Genomic DNA, 19,713 nt, shown 5'->3' on the forward strand with positions numbered 1-19,713 from the left:
GAAACAGAATTCTGTTGCTTACATATTTTGTGATGTCCCCTCAGAATTCCCCACAAGTCGACTGGAGATGAGTGCTGTGGCAGACATATTTGACCGGGACGGTGACGGCTACATCGACTACTATGAGTTTGTTGCTGCTCTTCATCCCAACAAGGACGCCTACAAACCTTTGACAGATGCTGACAAGATTGAAGATGAGGTACCAACAATTCATTATTGATATGCACAGAGAGCAGTTAGTTTGTGATCTGTTCAAAAATAAAATTTGGGGGATTTTATTTGTTGTTAGGTAGAAAAAAAACATTTGTAATGCTAACGATTCAATTCAGTGTGTCTTCAAGAATAGAATTTTAAGGATTATGAGATAAATTTAATGAGGATAGCAGAGCAGAGAGAGGATTCATGGGCAAGCAAAATGAAATGTCACTTTTATTCACCATAGCACCATCTGTTGGACTGCTTGCTTCCAATTGAAAAAAAAAATCTCACCGTATAAAACCACACTTGAATGATTTCATGGTTTATTTTTGTTTTTTTTGTTTTTTTGTTTGTAGGTGACCCGCCAAGTTGCCAAATGCAAATGTCCAAAACGGTTTCAAGTGGAGCAAATTGGTGCCAACAAGTACAGGGTGAGCAGAATATAAACTGATGAAAGACATAGGGATCATTATATTGTTGGTATATTTGAACTTGCAGAAGGTAGGATTGTGAAGCCAAATTGTAATGTTGAACGCTAACAGGCATGTTTTTTTCTTATTGTTCTTTACACCGCCAGTTTTACCTTGGAAACCAGGTACCTATTGATGTTGTTTTTATTTTCTATGCTTTTAAGAAATGGCCTTTTCATGCCCCGTGTTTGCTTTTCAATTAACACTCTGCTCTGTTCCCTGGCTGATGGTTGCAAACTGGAACTCAGAAGTAGGAAAAAGAACTGTGGCTTGTGTATTTAGTTTACAAAAATGAGATGCCAAAACATTTAATAAATTTAATATATGAACCATGGTGTTTCTCAGAACCAACAATAACGTTGCAAGTTGAAATAGGTTCTGGCCATGTTTAATTACTATCAAAAGTATCAGGAGCTAAAATAATTGTGTCTAAATTGTGAACTGAAATTGTAATTATTGTTTGTGAAACAAATAATTACATTGTGCATTTATAAATGGTTCTAAGTTTCATACCAAAATCACAACCTTCGACAATTTTGTTAACTGACCCACATTATAACAAGGAGGGTTCATACGAAACAATTGCTTGAAAGTAGCATACCGGTTGACCACTTTTGAGTTTCAGTTTCTTGTGCTAAATGCCATTTCAGTCCACATTTCTATCGATTATTCATTTGCTGGCCACTTAGGAGAATTGAAGTGTTTGCTTGCTATGGGCGCTTCACTTTCATGAGAATGTCTTACCTCAACGCTGGCTGATGCTTTTTGAATTCGTTGTTTTATTTTTAATTTAATTTGGCCGTTCTTTCGTAAAAGCAAAACAAATGCATGTCCAAATGTAAAATTCATGACAACCATGGGTCACATTGTTGGGTTATTGAGGGGAGGTGTATTTGAGATGGGTATTGGGCTAGTGTTGTTATTTGTTGCTATCTCACCAAACAATGAATTGAATTAATTCTTTTGACAGTTTGGTCTGGTTCACTGCTTACATGACTCCGTAGTCGGCGATGAGACAATAGCAAACAGGGAAAATCAAAATCTAAGCCCTCACCTGCACGTTGCAGTTTTGGAAAGCTGTATCCTGGTAAATGGTTATTCTTCCAAGTGTTTCTTGTGCCTTTTTTTCTCTCCAGATTCATTACTCAATCTCCATCACCGTTAATGTATCTGATCACTAAAATCACCAGTGACGTTCAATCATTCTGAGAATCATACCGATTGCAAGATTCTGTTCGTAATGAGATAAAATATGTTAGTTGTCAGGCACTCGCTGCAGGGTCATCAGTGTTTGCTCATGTCTGAGTGTCCCACTGTGATGGATTTAGACATTAGAGATAGTTTGAACCATTTCTCATGTGTGTCGTCCGGCGCAAGCTGCCTTGGTTCTGCATCATTGTCAATGCATCTTGGATTGTACTAATGGAGTGTGTGCTGGAGGCGCTGGAGTTTGTGCATCCATCTGATCCTGATCTGGACAGAAAGCATGTGGCCGTCTTGCGTTAATCACGTGCTAAACGCTCAAGGTCAAATATCCAAGTGCTTCTTCCACTGGTCAACTATGAGCATATCGGGCTTATTGGAAATTTTGAACAGAGGGCTTTAGTAGATGTAGGACAAATTTAGCGCAACAGTGCTCTCCTGTGGTGTAAACCAGTATCTTTCACACCTTAACATAACGCTATCAAGCAGTAAACAAATCATAATTTTAAAATGTGACATGATACAAATATTGGCATCATGATAATGGAAATGTAATGTGACAACAACAATATTGGGCCTAAGCAATTACATTCTAAGGGAAATAAAAGCAGTTGGACTGACCTTGACTGTCTTTGAGAATGAAAAATAAATGTTGGTGCGTCTGTTTTGTTTGTGTATAATCTTTGCAACACACAAGAGAACAAGCTCTGATTCAAACAATTAATTATTGATTCCAAAGTTTTGCATGGCTCTCATATTCCCACCCAAAAAAGTGAGCTCTATTTCAAGCTCAATCTAGTTTCCAGTGTTGCACAGGTTGAAAGCTGTAGTGTTCAAGTTTGCTTATTCACATATGCCTTCTTTGTTTTCTTTTTCTTTTTAAATTCCTTCCCTCAATCTGCCTGCTCTCTGTAGTTTGGAGACTCTCAGCAGCTTCGCCTGGTGCGTATCTTGCGCAGCACTGTAATGGTGCGAGTGGGTGGAGGCTGGATGGCGCTGGATGAGTTCCTGGTGAAGAACGACCCCTGTCGAGGTGAGTTTCAAAGCACACCCGACTTACCTGTTCAATTGTACATGTAATAAAAGGTATTCATTTTCAAAGAAAGCAACATTATCAAACGACTATACAATGAAATGTGGTGGTGGCAGCATGATGCTTGGGAGATTTTTCTTCTGCTGGAACTGGAGCCTAGATTAAGGTGTAATGGAATTTAGTTTAGTGTTAGCCCAAAGCTATCAATTTTTCCATTGAATCAAACAGGATTGAACTCGGTCTCGTTACAACAGATAAATCCCATTTGAACATGCGTGGGTAGACTTGTCCTATCCAATCTAGATATTAATTTAGGCCGATACTAGTGGCTATTTTAGATATCTTGCAAAGACTGCCGATATCAACCACCGATACTTAAGGCAAAAAAAACAGAAACATTGAGTAAGTACGTGGAGCTATACTGCAGCAGTTTGACACATGCAAAACATCTGCATCAGGAAGGTCTTTGTTTACAAGTTTTCTGTCATTGTGTTTTATTAAATTTTGTATTTTATAAGCAGTAGCGATATCAGTACTTGGTATTAGTGAATACTCATACTGGTAGTCTGAAAAGAAAAGTGGTATCAAACATGTATACCTGCTAATGAGTATGCAAACGCCTTATGTGCTTTTGTTCTTTCTGCCCTCCTGCTCAACACCCTTCATCATTTCTTCTAGTTCATCACCATGGGAGCAAAATGTTGCGCTCAGAATCAAACTCCTCGATAACTCAGTCTCCTATAGGTTGGCAAATCTCACACTTTCTCTCCCTGCTTCATGAACCCACCAGTGGTATGTCTGTCCGCACATCCCAGTGTGTGCTACTTGTGTTGGGGCCCGTGGGTGTGCGCGGCTCGATTGTACTGTACTGTGGTGTGAAACTCAGCCCTCACTCACATTGGTGTTGATGCATGTTGTTGTCTTGTGTGGTCACATCATCTGCTGGGGCATCTTTTTCTCCTCATGGGCATGCAAGCGAGCAGTCCTCTTGCAGCTTTCACGTTTTACTTCACTCAGACAAATGGGAAATAAGTAATGTGAAGAGTGAATGACAGTTACTTTTTTTCATGAGTGTAAAGAAAAAAAGAATAACCCTTGAAAAAAAAGACACTGTTTGCTGACTGACTCAATAGGTAGGTGACACTGCATGCAACTCACAAGTTTGTTTTACCAATACTTGTGCAAGATTATTTTTTTTGAGGGAATATTTGGACACATTTGTGCATATATTCACCGGCCACAATATTAGGTACACCACTACAAAGATGCATCAATAATTCTGTCTTTAAAACTTCTTGAGGTGTTGAATTAGTGTTTTTATTGGCTGTGATCTATAAATCATGAAATATGTCATGTAGCCTACGTACACTGAAAAAAATGGTTGTACAAAATAAAACCATTTGGCTTCAGATACATTTAAGTAGACTAAAAATGTACCTAATTCCAGATGATTTTATTGTCTGCGATCTCTTGAAAAAAAATTGAGTTAGATATTTTTTACTTTGTATACTGTAGTTTTCCACAACAATCAAATTTGTGATGCACTTGGATAGAGACCAAATTAGCCTAATTGCCCAAACAGAAATGCTTTGTAAAGTAAGACAATGTTTTAAAAATGAACATAAAATAATAAATTGATGACTAAAAGAAGACACCATTGAATTGTGCGACTGCATACCAAGACGCATTTCTAATGTTTTGATTACTGAACACACAAATGATAAATATAGTTAAATATGATTGGCACAATCTTGATAGCAAGGTGTCCGGAATATGTGGAATTTCAAAACATTGTTTTGGTGTGCTTAATTTAGTGTCCCGTGGTTGTATCTGAATGTGTTGGGTCAAATGCACAAGCTTCTTGTGTTAAGAAAGCCACAGCGCAGTGGAGATGTGCAACATGCGCATGACATTTGCTGTTGTTGGTTTCCAGCCATTCACGTTTATTGTCATCATCAAATATTTGCCACGTGAGATCACCACCACCATCATCATTTCCATATGAATGCAGAGCCATCTAAACGTGCTCATTTGAAGTGTCCTCTGTCTCTTGTTTTTTTTTAGCTAAAGGCAGGACCAACATGGAACTACGAGAGAAGTTCATTGTCCCCGAGGGCACCACGCAGGTGATGGCCAGCTTCCGCTACCGAGGCCGTCGCTCACGGCCCTCGTCGAGGGCGGCGTCGCCCAACAGATCCATATCCAGCCAAAGCTGTGTCATCCCGTCCAATCCGCCAGTAAACAGCACTCCTAAGGTGTGTGTGGTGCGAGGTCGGCAGTTGTGTTGCCTCGCCATGGTCATCATCCATATCTGTATATGTTTTCCGCATCATGACGATCATCTCTAGTTTATTCCACAGTTTTTTTTTTCTCATTCTTCTCTCCTTTCTCATGTCTTGTCGAATTTGATTTGTCATTCCGTGTTTCTTTGTGTTGTTAATTTGCCATTGTTCCCCAGACGTGCCAACACATAAGCCGCAATTATGATAAGCCTTGGCTTACAAACAGCAAACCCTCCACTCCAATTAAATCATCCGACTCCTTCGGGAGCCCAGGTTCATCCTCAGAGGTATTGCCACATACTGTATGTGACGTGCAGAGCTCCCTGATTTAACCTAACTGGAATCTTCTGCTTACTCTAAATATGTTTCTATCATCTAAATATTCCAAACATTTATTCCAAAATATGTAAATACGGATTCCAATTAGGTCTTTAACTACTAACGGTTTTGTTGCTTCCAGCACGGCACTGAGTTCCACACAGGTTCACTTGTGCATGAGTGACTTTCTATTAACTATTCCCGTTCAAACCAACAACACACTAACAACATGGTTTCTGCTCTAATACTTATTTTTCTTCCCTTAAGGTTCCAACTAACTATTGATGTAAATTGTCGGGAGTGAAGATGAACAATAATAGTAGTAACTAACTGGATGTAAATATTTGTTATAATTTGCAGACAACGCCAGTTCAAGGCAGCAAGTTGCGCCTTCCGGGCTATTTGTCGGGAAAAGGATTTCAGTCAAGCGACGAGGGAACACTAATCAACGCTGCCGTGCTCAAAGCTCGGGGTCAGGCTTTCGGCGGTGAGTAGACTGATTAGTTGTAATATTACACTCAAAATGCAAATAAATAGTTTCGCCTCAGTACACCTGGGCCATTTGGCAACAGATTGGGCTGGTGTGTTTGACCATATTGATGAAAGAGCTAATTAACTGGATGTACCCTTGTAGACTCGAGGAAAAACTCGAGCCGACCTGGAAGCAAAGCAGGAAGCAGAGGGAGCAGTCGCAGAGGCAGCGACGCCTCAGACTTCGACATCTCGGACATCCAGTCGGTTTGCTCGGATGCATCGGAGACGGTTGGGGACGGCGCGCGGACGACTCCGCGTTCCGTTTCCCGCCAACAAGGAGGGAAGCCCTCTAAGATCCCTACACCTCAGAGAAGAAGCACTCCCACGAGCAAACTTGCCAAGGGATCCAAGCGATAGTCAGTGGCTTCAAGAACAAAGGCCACAAACACTGGAATTACATAATTTAAGACTCCAAATGTGCTGAGTGTTATTTAAACTGATGCTGAGTTGTAAAATATTCCTTTGGAGAGGCGATATGATTGAGTAGTATGCGTGAATGGAATGTCAATGGCCTTGTGTATTTGTTTTTAATGTATTTTACTTTTTGGTGAAAATGTCAATTTTTAAAAAAATAATGATATTATTTGATTGATCCTGTCAAAATTTGATGGTCTGCCGAAAATGGCACTTGAGAGAAGTTACTGAATGTACTTTTGTCATATATGTGCTCTGGACTTTGGAGTAGCATCACACCACCGTGTGTGTGTTTGTGTGTGTGTGTGTGTGTGTGCGTGTGTGTGTGTGTGCGTGTGTGTGTGTGCGTGTGGCCGCGAATATTTATTTAAGTGCTAACAATCTACAGTACTTGGGCAATGCAATATAACTATGGTAAGCACTGCGGAAACCTTTAACAACACTCCAAGTAGCAGAAAGCCTGCAGCCACAAGTCGTCTGTTTGCAGACGACTTTGCAGCAACATGTGAGCCCCTTCACGCTGACATTCTCTGTGTAGGCACATTGCTTCATTTCAGTTGTTACTGTAACTATTACTTTGTAATAAATCTGCTTGCACAAAGCTACAAGAAGACCATTGGCTGACCATTGAGTACTCATTCATGTTACTTTGAAGACAGTATATACTCACCCAGCATTTGATTGCTTGTAAATGTACTTTTTTTTTTTTTTTACCTCAACTGTTTGAAAGTATTTCATGAGGATTATTTAATATTTTAAAATGTCTTTTTTTTTCCCATTTATTTTTTACTTCCTAAACACTCACTCCCATTGACAGCTGGAGATGTCAATGCTGTAAGACTGGTTGGCAGTGCCAGTAAATGACTACAAATTCAAAGCAAAGTGAAGGTTAAAGGTTTGCCCTCAATTTAACATCTTGAACTCAACAAGCATCTTTAACCAACTGTTAAATTTAAAATTGTTGCATTTGTTCATATTTGTTTTGTTCATATTTTTGTGTTCATATTACTAAGTAACCTGCTGAGTAGCTTTGAAGACTGAAGTTTTGGTCTCCAGGTGGAATGTTTGCAGAGCGTCTTGTGTTTGGCTGTGACATACTACATCTTTCTCCCATCAAGCTTGTGCCGATGCTGGACCCAGTGAACTCCTTTCTAAAAGCAACAATATATAGTTTGTCTTTTTTTTTTTTTTTCCATACTAAAAGTACCAAAAACAAGATGTAAGCTATAAACAAAGACAGTCATCTTTAAGCATTGCATTGACCTTTTATATCAGATAAATTCTACAATACTGTCAAGCTTGCATGAGAGGACATGCGTCTGCTTGCGTCTAGTGACTAGATGCCGAACTGACCTATGAGAGATGGCTGATCCCGTCGGTACCAAAGGTAGAGCGGAGCTCAGGGGTCACGCTGGCCTGAGCTCCAGAGCTGCCACTTTGACTGGTCCTCCTGTTGAGCTCAAAGTGTGGCCCACGATGGCACTTTAGAGCGGGACATCACCGCACAGCCTGACTTGGAATAGATCCATCCGCACAAGCCCAAGCAATCTTCACCTGGAGGAATATGTGAGTCAATACATGATTAATTACCTTATCTTAATTCTACTGCTTAGATAATAGGTAGCCATGCTATTCCGTATTTACAGGTAAATGGAAGTTAATACATGGATGAGTACAAAGAAAAACAATTATTATATTTAATTGACAATGTGAAATTGCTATGTTTATTGTGGGAGATTACAGTGATGTGAAATTGCAATGCATCACATTAGTTCACCTCGATTGGGCTATTAATTAGTGTAACCAAAATCATGTTTCAGATTTTTAGTATGGTGCAAAGTATTTTTACAATCACAATGATAAACATTCCCTGGCAGCATCGCTCAAGTTGGTGTTATTATTAAGACAATATTTTTGAGGTCATGCTTTGCTGATTATATTGTGGCCTGGGTAATATATATCAAACTTTAAATTTCTATCTGTGGCTGATAGTTTGTGTGTACAAACGGAAGTGTCTTTCTAATCGATTCCTTTCAAACAATTCTGTTGCTCTTCAGGCACTTATAGTCGCTTGACTTTTCCAAATCTGAAAATGGCAGCCTTCGAAGCCATGCAGGTGTTTGCATCACTAGTTGTCATTTTAGGATGCACCCAAGGCCAAACATTACCAAGTAAGTTCAATTTCTTTTTTTCTTTGACTTTTAAATGTTGATCGCTGCAGCAAATCTGAAAACACTATGACTATACAAAAGTCCTCTAAATTGAACAATGCCCTACCAAATAATGCCCATAGATGTCAGTATTTGTCTTTTTATAGACCATTTTAAGGAACAATTGTAACTTAAATCAATATTTGACATCACCTTCCATGTGCACTCTTGTCTTGATAAAAAATCTCCATTTGGGATTTGTTTGATAACGTATATTTATATTGTGAGGTTTTGATCTCCTGGAGGAGTTCCGTGTCTCTGAGTCAAGAGGAGTGAAAAGAGTGGAAGGCTCTGAGCCAGAGGTGGTGGCTTATCGCATCAACCCTGTCATCCAGCTGCAGAAGACAATGAGGTACACTTGATTATGGAGGTAGAATCAAGCATTGCAGCGAGTCTGCAACATGTAAACGTGCCATGTCGCTTTGATATATTCCGTCATTGAGAGAAAAAAATAGCTTGTCAGTGGAATGGAACCTACTGACACCTGGCATGGACACCTTAGGAGCTTATTCAAATAATCATTTTAGGAGCTGTGTAGGACGAGTGCAATGATTATTCCTATGTGGGCAACATGCTATTTGAGATGACTTGGATATACTAGATTTACTAAGGACACATCTTGGACAGTTTCCTTGTTAGGTGTTCACGGTTTGTCAATCAGGACACAACAGTGCCATCCTCCATATCTTCTATTACCCCAAGAGTCTTTTTACACCACTGCTCAGTTCTGAAAAACATGCAGTGTGTAGCTGCTCAGATAAGAGACTCATACCAAGCCAGATGAAATTGCTCCCGACTATTTTGGTTAAACTTTACGATCTACAGGTTTAGTCATCGTTGACTATGAAGAAATCTAGGCTTGCTAAGAGATGTCTGAAACAACGTTGTAACCACAGGCAGTTACTGTAACTCAGTGGGGCTTAAGAAGCTTGGCTTTTATGACTTTAGCCTCAATTTAGAGGCCACATGAGAGAAAAAAAAAGAGTGATGAATGTTCGAAGACAGCTTCACACAGACATGATTTAACAAAGTTGTATAACATCAGATAACAATGTTGAGGCAATCAGACGATGTTCAATTATACTATTTTGACTCTCCCACCACAGAGATGTGTATCCAGATGGTCTTCCCTCCGACTACTCCGTCATTGCAACCTTTAAGTTGACAAAGGACATGGTTAAGAAATCATGGAACCTGTGGCAGGTCAGCGCCCCAGACGGTCAAGAGCAAGTGGGCCTGCGTTTCCAGGGCGATAGCCGCTCGCTGGACTTCTTTTACATCAGCCCCAGTGGTAGCCACATGCTGAGAACCTTCCACGGTGTGGGGAAGCTGTTTGATGGTGAGTGGCACAAGTTGGCGCTGAGCGTGAAGGGCAGCCAGGTGAAGCTGCTGGTGGATTGTGAGGAGGTCAGTGTGGAATCCATCGACGAGCCAATGCCAGTCATCCGCCAGGGGTACACCTCCATAGTCAAGCGAGCCGCGAGAGACCGTTCTTTTTCAGTACGTGTGCACCAAGAATGTCTCCTGTAAAAATATTTTAGCTGGATCTCTGGCTTTACAATGAAAATCCCCATATGCTAACCTATGCAGGTAGACCTCCAGCAGATGGACGTATCATGTGACCCAGAGAAGGCCTATTCCGAAGGCTGCTGCGAACTCTCCAAGGTGGAGCCCTTCTGCAGCTCTTGCAGTCCTTGTTCTTCGGACTCATCTGAAACTCTCTTCTCTCGCTTCAGCAGTGTGGAGGTTATGCGGAAATCGGTCTGACAGCCGGAAGAGCATCTTGCAAATGCATGCATGGACAGCCAGGCATCCAGGGACGTCCGGGCCCACAGGTGAATTTCCGCATGATACATGATCCCGGTGACTTGTAGCATGTTGACCTCTATTATTTCTTCTACAGGGCCACAGAGGTCTTCCCGGAAGAGACGGCGATTCAGGAAAACTGGGAAATTGGGTAAATGACCAAAGATTTGTTATTTCTGTATAATAAAAAGTTTAACTCGTGGCTGTACGTAACAATGAAAAGCTGTGAAACGAGAGTCAAACTGTGGAAAATAGCACTGTAAGATGGAAACAGACCCGGAACCAGAAGCACTATGGGATAGTAAATGTTGGGGCTCTTCTCATAGATAGTAAAGATAAATCCAGACGTGCACAGATGTGATGATGGATTTCTTTTCCTTTCGGAGGTGTACAGTAGCAAACTGGCAGGCGATCACAAGATTTTTGAAGGTAGTGCTGTCCGAGGGCTAAATGTAGTGAACTTTTGTCTATTCAGGAGGAAATTGTATGAAAACTTCAGAATCCAATTGTTTCCCTTAAAATATTACGCCAAATGGGCCACTCAATGGCTCAGACTCTGGCTCGATTTCCAGCGAAATTCTCATGAAAACACACCCAGACATAGAAGGCAGTTGGCCAAGACCCCCGAGAGTCTGTAATCACATCATGTCTGCTTGAGTGGAGTGTGAAGTTTGGCACATTTGGAACTGCGCTTATTTAAATTCCTGACTCGTTGATGCTGAACAGCCTCTTTTAAAATTGGAGCAAATCTCAGAAGCTTTTTTATTAGAAGGGTTACATTTGGAGAGAGAGTCCTTCAGCTAAAATCAAAGAGATTTGGAAAAAAAGAAAAGAACAAACAAGTCCAGTTGTCTTTCCGTCAACTTGCATAACAGGAAATGGGGCATTTGCTAGGAACCAGCTTGTATGATTGTAGTTGTTGAATACGTATTTAAGGAAACCCCCTAGACTGCCTGGACAAACTTACAGTATGCAGGCCTCCAGAAAGATTCCAGAGCCATTCATGCCACAGTCTCTCATCCTGAGTTTCAGCTGGAGGTCATTTGAGAGTAAACATCTGTCTTTTGTAACGCCCTGAATCACAGAGGCCCAACATGTTTATCTCTTTCCCTGCTTGCATCTTGAGGAAGGCGCTTTCCTGGCACACATTTACGAGCTATTTTGGGTGGTCTTTTTTTTTTTTTAAGCCCACCTTAGCTTTGCCAACATAAAAATGCGGTAAAGTTCACGGTCTTGTCTTTTGCCATACCGTCTGCCATCTATGAGGTTAACCGTTAAATGGTGAGATGTTCAAATAAACAGACCACAAGAAGACAATCTGGTTTTGTTTGTTGATGCAAGGCAACACTTTTCCTTCTGCATTTGAAGTGGTTAGCATTTGTCTAAACAAGAGCGCTCCATTTAGTTGCATCTATGATTGGTGTGTGTATATATACAGTGCAGTGGAATATTCTGGTGTACATTTTCCACTAACATGACTAATATGACCTTGACTAAAATGTTTTAGGCAACGGTGTAGTCACCCTCTTCCCATGAGGAGCTGTGTAAGTTCGTCATACGATGTCTATTTGAGGATGTCTATTGAGTTGAGTAAACAATTAAAGGCTAAAGTGGCAAGTATTTCCCAACATCTGTCATTGGACTTTATTTTTGTCATGTACATTTATTTACTTTGATGTATTCTTTCATGCCAAGTTATGAAAAGCCAAGTAAACAAAGGAAGTTTGTGATGGATTAATATTTTTGCACGAAACGGTCCTTTTGTTTTTTTACTTTTTCTGACTCTTGGTTTTGAGTACTGACCCATCAACAACAATCAAAAACAATCCCAGGCATCTCATTCCATTCATTCACATTATTTGAGGCATTTTCAATGGATCCAGGTTTTTAAATTACATATTTAAGAACAAAATATCATGCTGTGTTTTTATTTTTTATTTTTTTTATTTTGATGAGAATAAATTGAGTGAGCTTCAATGTTGTGCAGTCTTCCATCTTTGTACATCTTGTGGTTACATTTAGCGTCTTTAATTATTGCTACCTGCCAACTTGTTTTGCAGGGCATCAGGGGAAACACAGGAGACTATGGCGTCGTGGGTGAGCCAGGCCCGAAGGTAAGTTCTGTCTTCACACTGCTATCAGGTTGTGCTTCCGTTTAATTCTTCATGGTGGTTAATGATAGCTCACATGCATCATCCTCAGGGCGAGATTGGAAGCAAAGGCGAGACAGGATTGAGAGGTCCCTGGGGCCCTGCGGTAAAGTGATTATACTTCACACCATGTTTTCCACTAATACAATGTCACAAATAAAACATGATACGTTGTCCTCACAGGGCGAGCGAGGTACAAAAGGGCTGAAGGGCTTGAAAGGGGCAGCGGGATTCAAGGTGAATTTAAGCAGTCGAAAATGAGTATCATTGCAGAGTTTTCACAATTCTTACAATGACACTTTGTTTAAAGGGTATTCGTGGACCCTCTGGAGACATCGGAAATACTGGGAGGCAGGGAGAAGTTGTGAGTTCACCTGCAATCTTATCTGCAAATCATTATGTGAACAGGGCCATTGTTTTCACTTCAAGACCATATTATGATTTTACAAATATGATTCCTCCCTGGACATTTACAATGCAACCATAATATACATAACATAATGGTAAAGATAATGATCATCACAAAAATCGAATATTTAGTGAGCATGTAAAATCAACATTCCCCCACAAAATTGGCATTATAGATGATTTTTACTTTCCCTGCAGGGTGCAAAAGCTGAAAGAGGATATGAAGGGATTGCTGGGTTTCAAGGAGTGAAGGTATACGTTTTTTTCTCTTGTGTTATTACATTTTTAAAATATATTTTTTTATCTGTTGTTCTGAATTTTTTTACATATATTTAGGGTGAGAAAGGGAGCACTGGTCCAGATGGGAACCCTGGACCTCGAGGAGAGCAGGTGGGTTCTTCATCCATAAGAGGCTATATGGATATATATTGACATGTTTCAATTGCAACAAAAAGGCCCACCAAAATTTTAGTTGCTCATTCACTCACATGACATATTTGAATGACATAAAGTTGGGTTTTCCTAAAATGAAATAACTGACACCTTGCAAACAGACAACGTGCACAACACAGCAATCATCAGTCATAGAGGAATTGGGGATATTTATAATATTTTTGAGATTTTGTATCTCTGACTTTGAGCTCTTCTGTCATCCGATACCAGTCTTAAATAGCAATAACCGTTAAATGGATGCTTTACCAACACAATAATTATTCCTAATTTATCAGTCGACTGAGTAAGATATAAAAAAAAATAAAAAGAAGAGAAAAGAACAACTCTTTGAACAACACCAGTAATTTGTGAGATGTAAATTCATTTTAATTGATGTTTCATTTTTTTGACAGGGTATTGTAGGAGATCCAGGGGAGCGGGGGACTGCTGGAGAGAAGGGGAAGCCTGTATGTATACTCCACAATGATTATCAAAATGTCATTTTGAAACCTGGATGCAGTCATAGTACATTTATTGTCTAACTTAGGGGGTCACGGGCCCTCGTGGTAGAGATGGCACCATAGGACAAAAGGTGACGTCACCCTTACAAACAACATGTAATCAACTATATCTCAGTATTTTTTATAATAAATCTAAGTACCGTTTCCCCAGGGCATTGTTGGCGATCCTGGAATACCTGGCAGAGATGGAGATATTGGAATAGAGGTACTGTATCCACTGTATAACACATTACTACCTGGTCCCTTGAAATTGATATTTTTGTTATTTATTATTATTTTTTTTATTATTCCCAGGCTTATCAAGGACCACAAGGTCAGAGTGGAAGACTCGGACAAATCGGCTCAAAGGTATAACTGATGTTGAGGATTGTATTTAAACTGCGTAAAGTTTGTTTGGCTCATTATTGTGTGTTTTTTTTCCGCAGGGGGAGAAAGGAAGCCTGGGATTAGTGGGAGAAATGGGCCCTCAAGGTCGAACTGTAAGTTGTACCTCCTGAAGAAAATCATCTTGCGTTATTTACTACTTTCAAGGGAATTAATTAACACAGAATGAAACAGCCTCTTAGGTAGTTTAAATAAATGTTTTATTCCCGAGGGTCCAAGAGGTTACAAAGGCTCTGCGGGGAAACCGGGAAGACCAGGATTTATTGGTCCACCAGGACCTAATGTAAGTTTAAAACTAACTTTTAACTCTAAATGCTTGTTTATTTTGTGTAAGTGATTGACGTACATCATGTCTTCACAGGGACACGTGGGAGTAGCTGGAAAACAAGGAAGCAAGGTATTGTCATCAATATACCGCAGGAAATATGAAGAATGGCCGAATTATGAAGGTTGAAATAAACAAAGCAGATGTTTCATGCAGTGAAAACAGGGAGGGGGTAGGATATGGATTCACTGGCTAGAATATTAGGTACGCCTGCACAGTCGAATACAGGGTGAATATTAAACATATTTTATTACCTTGTGTCACGTCATGAGTGGCAAAATGTTATAGTCGTGCCTGTTTATTGCAATTGTGTACCTAATGTAGGGACTGGGGTATGTTGGGTAGTTTTGTCTGAATTAAGATTTTTCTAATGGACTAAGCAGCAACAATCAGCGATGACATCCCAAAATACGGATTACTTTGTGAAACATAGAGACTGCGCTCTCACAAGTGCACACCAAAAAAATCTTACAGTAATATTTTTTCACAGCATAAAATATTTTCCTCTCTTCCTTGTACAGGGTGACACAGGAATCCCAGGAATTCAAGGAGTCAAAGGCGACCAGGTACATATTTCATCTACTGAGTTCTCTCCTGCCCTGTCTGTTCTCACAACATGTTTTTTGTCTTTAAAGGCACAGAAAGGTGTCAAAGGACCAAAAGGAAGGGTGAGTTAATTTAGTGACCCGTCACTTACGCTAATGTTAGTATTAGATCTCATCTCTGCTGTTCATGCCAATATGCTCTGTAGGTTGGAGACAGAGGGCAGCCGGGTCCTCAGGGAGGACGGGGCAAGCGTGGCCCAGCGGGTCCGGGTGGACGCTCAGGTCCCGTGGGAACCAAAGGAGTGAGAGGTGAAGGAGGACCAGATGGTTTTCAGGGGCCCCCAGGTCCCCCAGTAAGTAAAACGCAAACCCCAGAATACTGTTTTTGTTTTTACCTTGTATTTGTAACATGATGCGGTTACAGTATTGATGTAATCGGCAAGATCTGCTCACATTGGTCGACTAACTGACGTCATCACTTGTTCGACTAGTAAGACTGTTAAAACTATTGGGGTCAGGAACAATTTGTCAAACTTTTCTTTATAGTCAAGATGCTCATCCAGGCATGAGGTCTCATCAGTCAGTGTGTCCATAAATCCATAATGAGTCTAGGGAAATCTCATTGGCCTCATTTCTCGCTGGGGTTTCCTCTGAGATGCTGCCATCACTTCAGCGTGCGCTCTGCTGGAATATTCATCTGCCGTGTTGCACATTTGAGTCAGTTCCAATGATGGATTTGCTAATGATTCGTCACACAGGGTCCGACGCTGCCAGCTCAACATGTGATCGAGGTTTGCAAGAAAGTGGTGCTGGAGCAGATGTCCACCTTTGCCAACTCAATCAAGAGGACGTGTGCCGCAGTGTGTCCTCTCTACGGGGACGTTCCCTTGGGTGCCCCAGGTCCACCTGGGCAGCAAGGCCCACCTGGACCTCCTGTGAGTTCTAATAGTTTTCCAATTCTTCAGCCTAAACACACTACCGGGGCTATTCGCCATACATTGTTCACTTCTGTCCCGCACATTGCAAATGTCTGGAAAAACTCAACTGCAGTGGCTGGCAGAAAAACTAACAACGAAAACATTGTGAATTTCCATATCAACATGAGGACAAAGACAGTGGTCTCCTGGTATGCGTTGAATGTTTTTTGGAGAATTTCAACTACCGTCAAATCCTTTCCATATTGTTGTGCTGCACAGAGGTTATCCCTGTCCCACCACATCAAAAAGATTCTTCAAACTTACTTGGTGTGTTAGCGCTGCATTGAATAGACAAACAAAACTGTAAAATTGCAACAACAAAAAAATGTTGGGAAAACAGGAAAAAATGGCTTGGTCTTAAAAAGAGTAGTTAATTTAGTGAGCGAATGACAAACCTCCCCTACAAATTTAAAGGCAACAGTGTGCTTCCAACAGACAAAAAAAAAGTGTGTGTATTTTTTTCCGATACTGAAAGAAACAGTTCTATCTTTTATTATGATTTTTTTCCAAGATATTTAATACATAATATGTCCCTTATTACACTAGCAAAGCTCAGATTTTTTTCACACAAACTGTGTATTTTTTATATATGAATGTTATATTTTATGATGTTGTCAGGGTGATCCTGGAAGAGACGGCGATCCTGGAGAAGTCGGCCTGCCAGGATTTTATGGTGAAGTCGGAGATTCAGGCCAGCAAGGAGGGCCAGGTGTGGAAAAACAATGCAGACACATTGCACTCATGGCGTTGAATGGAATCATGAAGTCACAACCTATACCGGTTATAATACACAAGCCTAAGGCTTTAGTGACAGTCAGAGGCCTTAATGGGGAATCCCCGTAGAGCAAGGCCAATGAAAATCAAGAATATTTATGAAGTGTTTTAATTAACGGTGATGTCAGTAACAGATGCTCTTTAATCTACAGAGCATTTCCAGGTAATGTCATTCTTTTGGTCAGTCTGCTGTGTTCTGACAAATGTGTGTGTATTTTTGTGTACGTGTGTGTGTGCATGTGTGTGTGTTCAGGTGATAGAGGAGAGCAAGGTGATAAAGGAGCCAAGGGTCATGGCCTACCTGGCTACATTGGAGAGCAGGGGAATATGGGTAAAAATATTTGCTTGCAAATAAGTTGCTTACTCACTTGATATGTAATGCTTTTGTTTAAATATATATCCCAAAGTACTATATAAAAGTAAACATTTAAAATGCTATTCTCGGGTCAATCACAGGTCAGCGTGGACGTCCCGGCCGGGTCTTTAATGGACAACCAGGGAAGCCGGGTGAGCGGGGACAAACGGGCCTGGCTGGAATCAGGGGCCATGCGGGTCTCAGAGGGCCCCCTGGTGTCTGCCTCACCTCTGGGTGTGCTCTGCTCACTTCTACAAGTCCAGCACCTCAAGTTGCTCCTCAGGGTGCACCCCCGAGAAGGTTCAGGAACCGCCAGTAATGGAAAAGATCCCGTGTGGACAGTGGAATATTGAAAGGACCAAAAAGTGTTGGATTCATTGTCATGTTAATATGTTGTCATCCAAAATAGAATTTTTAATGTAAATATTCTTAACTGAGGCTCAGATTTTTTTTTGACCATATGAACAGATTAACACCCAAAAAACACCAATGTGGGATGATATTGTATGTATAAAAATGAAAACTTTATTTGAATTTATTTAAAAGATTTCACAATCTGACTTTTCTTGAAACATCTTTTCTTTATAATAAAATTAAACAAAAAAATCAATGTGACTTTTACAATCAGACGGATGATTATTTGCCATGTGATGATCTCACCCAGGTTCAAATTCACAGAAATCAATATTGCTGCAATGGAATGTAAGTAATATTTACTGTTTCCAGTTAGTTTTTCATTAATTTGTACATTCTGTATAATTTCATTGTATTTTTTATAAGATTTCAACCACTATCATTTTTAAAAACAATTTTTGTCAGATTTAGGTAGGACTACATTCTTTGAGCTTGTTCTTAAGATTCCATTATTTTACAGCCACAATACAGAAACACTGTGCTACATTAATCTTTCCCCTGAACCTCACATCACCTACAGGCACCACTAGTTTTTAAATCTGTAGAGTAAACATGCAGCGGGACCACCTGCGTTACAGCTGTCTGCACGTTTCACTGTTACAGCAACTTCGCAGTGGAAACATAGCCAGAACAATTTCATCAGAAGCAGGTTAATACCGGTAATTAATTTGTGATGGAATAATAATTGTGTAAGTGCAATAACCACGTGTCAGTGGCTTCACAACATTTACTTTGACAGGTAACGGCGTGAATTTAGCTGTCAGTGGTACAGTAAATAATATGTGAAACTGTTCCCATGTGGAGAATGTTACACAACGGTTGTGACTTCAATCATAAACGGCTTCAATGTATAGCACTTTGTTTCAGTCTGAAAAATTAATTGTTTTCCCACATCTAATGGAGCAAGATATCCTGGGAGGGACCCCACTGAGATTTGGGAATGAGTCAAGACTCTTCACAGAGGCTTTTCCTGGCATTCATTTGTTTCCTCGGAATCTCGTTAACTTCAGCCGTCTTCCTCCACTTCATGTTGTTCCGTTTTATTTCATCAAACTCTCTGTCACAAAACGTGAATCACTGAAAGAGGTTTAGCATAAAACAACAGTTTATTCCTCAAAGGCATTTTTTTCTACTGTCAGGAACCAGATGACAGCGCACTTCTACTTGCTATCCCCTTCTTTTCCAGTGGCAATTATTCTATGAACTTAGTTACTTGAAAAGAATTAAATTAGATGACAAGTGAGATCAGCCACTTCCATGCTCCACAACCCTACTCACCATTTGTCTGTGCAATCCACCAGAGACTGTCCATGCTCAGGGTCAACCAGGACGCGGTCGGCATCGACCAGCTTCTCATCTTGGCAGAGGAACAAGTTTGAAATCACCTGCCAGGTAGGAGTGATCGTACATCCTCCTTTACGCAATTTATACAATGTTTTTGGTTTTAATTCTCTTCCAACATCCATACCAAATAGAGTAAAGATGGGGTTCACCATTTTGACCGACTAGAAAAGATTTATTGTATAAAGCAGGTCCTCCATATGCAGTACAGTATGATTTTGTTTTGAATTACGATCCGATAAGTCGCAACCTTTTTTCACGTTTTTTTTTGTATGCAAAAGATTCCTCATCTCCCAATGTTAAAATATAGCTGACCTCAGCAATACTCCACTGGCCAATGTTGGCAGTTGTTTTTCCATGTACTAATGCATTATGCGCCTCTCATGTACCTTATTGAGACCATATTTAACTTTCCACACGTTATATACGTTCTCGATTTGTTCACTGCCATGACATCAGGCTCGCATTGACAGACTGGAGCTCATCTGTCCGTTTATGGTGCAGTCGCTTTGGCAGATATCTGATCCGATTCTTGGAGACGTTTTTTTCCTCTTTGCACTGCCATGACCCATATCAGTGCTCCACAAAAATCTCAATTGTGTCACTTGTAAATCTAGCC

The 19,713-nt window shown here is 40.4% G+C and overlaps 2 protein-coding genes across 19 annotated transcripts in view; both read left to right on the forward strand.

Annotated features, from left to right (window-relative positions):
• The window catches only part of dst (dystonin), a 76,243-nt gene extending 69,178 nt beyond the window's left edge, over nucleotides 1–7,065 (forward strand). For 6 of the 17 annotated variants that reach the window (XM_085922612.1, XM_085922623.1, XM_085922620.1 and 3 more), the window contains 9 exons: nucleotides 45–199; nucleotides 555–629; nucleotides 776–793; nucleotides 2,787–2,904; nucleotides 3,583–3,696; nucleotides 4,969–5,159; nucleotides 5,363–5,473; nucleotides 5,865–5,991; nucleotides 6,139–7,065. In XM_085922612.1, the coding sequence (XP_085778738.1) occupies nucleotides 45–199; nucleotides 555–629; nucleotides 776–793; nucleotides 2,787–2,904; nucleotides 3,583–3,696; nucleotides 4,969–5,159; nucleotides 5,363–5,473; nucleotides 5,865–5,991; nucleotides 6,139–6,395 (1,166 nt within the window). In that variant the 3' untranslated portion in view covers nucleotides 6,396–7,065. Of the gene's footprint in view, nucleotides 1–44; nucleotides 200–554; nucleotides 630–775; nucleotides 794–1,638; nucleotides 1,756–2,786; nucleotides 2,905–3,582; nucleotides 3,697–4,968; nucleotides 5,160–5,362; nucleotides 5,474–5,864; nucleotides 5,992–6,138 lie in introns of all 17 variants that reach the window. The other 11 variants (XM_085922626.1, XM_085922624.1, XM_085922618.1 and 8 more) reach the window with 8 other exon arrangements.
• Nucleotides 7,066–8,544: 1,479 nt separating this feature from the next.
• On the forward strand, nucleotides 8,545–17,871 carry LOC147050154 (uncharacterized). Of its 2 annotated transcripts, none has more exons than XM_085922488.1 (26): nucleotides 8,545–8,623; nucleotides 8,891–9,014; nucleotides 9,769–10,162; nucleotides 10,253–10,327; nucleotides 10,399–10,497; nucleotides 10,566–10,619; nucleotides 12,529–12,582; nucleotides 12,671–12,724; nucleotides 12,802–12,855; nucleotides 12,929–12,982; nucleotides 13,225–13,278; nucleotides 13,363–13,416; nucleotides 13,872–13,925; nucleotides 14,006–14,050; nucleotides 14,131–14,184; nucleotides 14,274–14,327; nucleotides 14,405–14,458; nucleotides 14,575–14,646; nucleotides 14,725–14,760; nucleotides 15,210–15,254; nucleotides 15,324–15,356; nucleotides 15,440–15,586; nucleotides 15,992–16,168; nucleotides 16,829–16,919; nucleotides 17,238–17,315; nucleotides 17,441–17,871. In XM_085922488.1, exons 1-26 carry the CDS (start codon nucleotides 8,545–8,547, stop codon nucleotides 17,656–17,658), a joined length of 2,307 nt encoding a protein of 768 aa, XP_085778614.1. In that variant the 3' UTR covers nucleotides 17,659–17,871. The 2 variants fall into 2 exon arrangements, with proteins under 2 accessions (XP_085778614.1, XP_085778615.1); XM_085922489.1 differs by having other exon boundaries at nucleotides 10,402–10,497.
• Nucleotides 17,872–19,713: the final 1,842 nt, after the last annotated feature.

This window comes from Syngnathus leptorhynchus, chromosome 10 (genome assembly GCF_054491065.1).
Source record: "Syngnathus leptorhynchus isolate UIUO chromosome 10, UIUO_Slep, whole genome shotgun sequence".
Classification (NCBI taxonomy): domain Eukaryota; kingdom Metazoa; phylum Chordata; class Actinopteri; order Syngnathiformes; family Syngnathidae; genus Syngnathus; species Syngnathus leptorhynchus.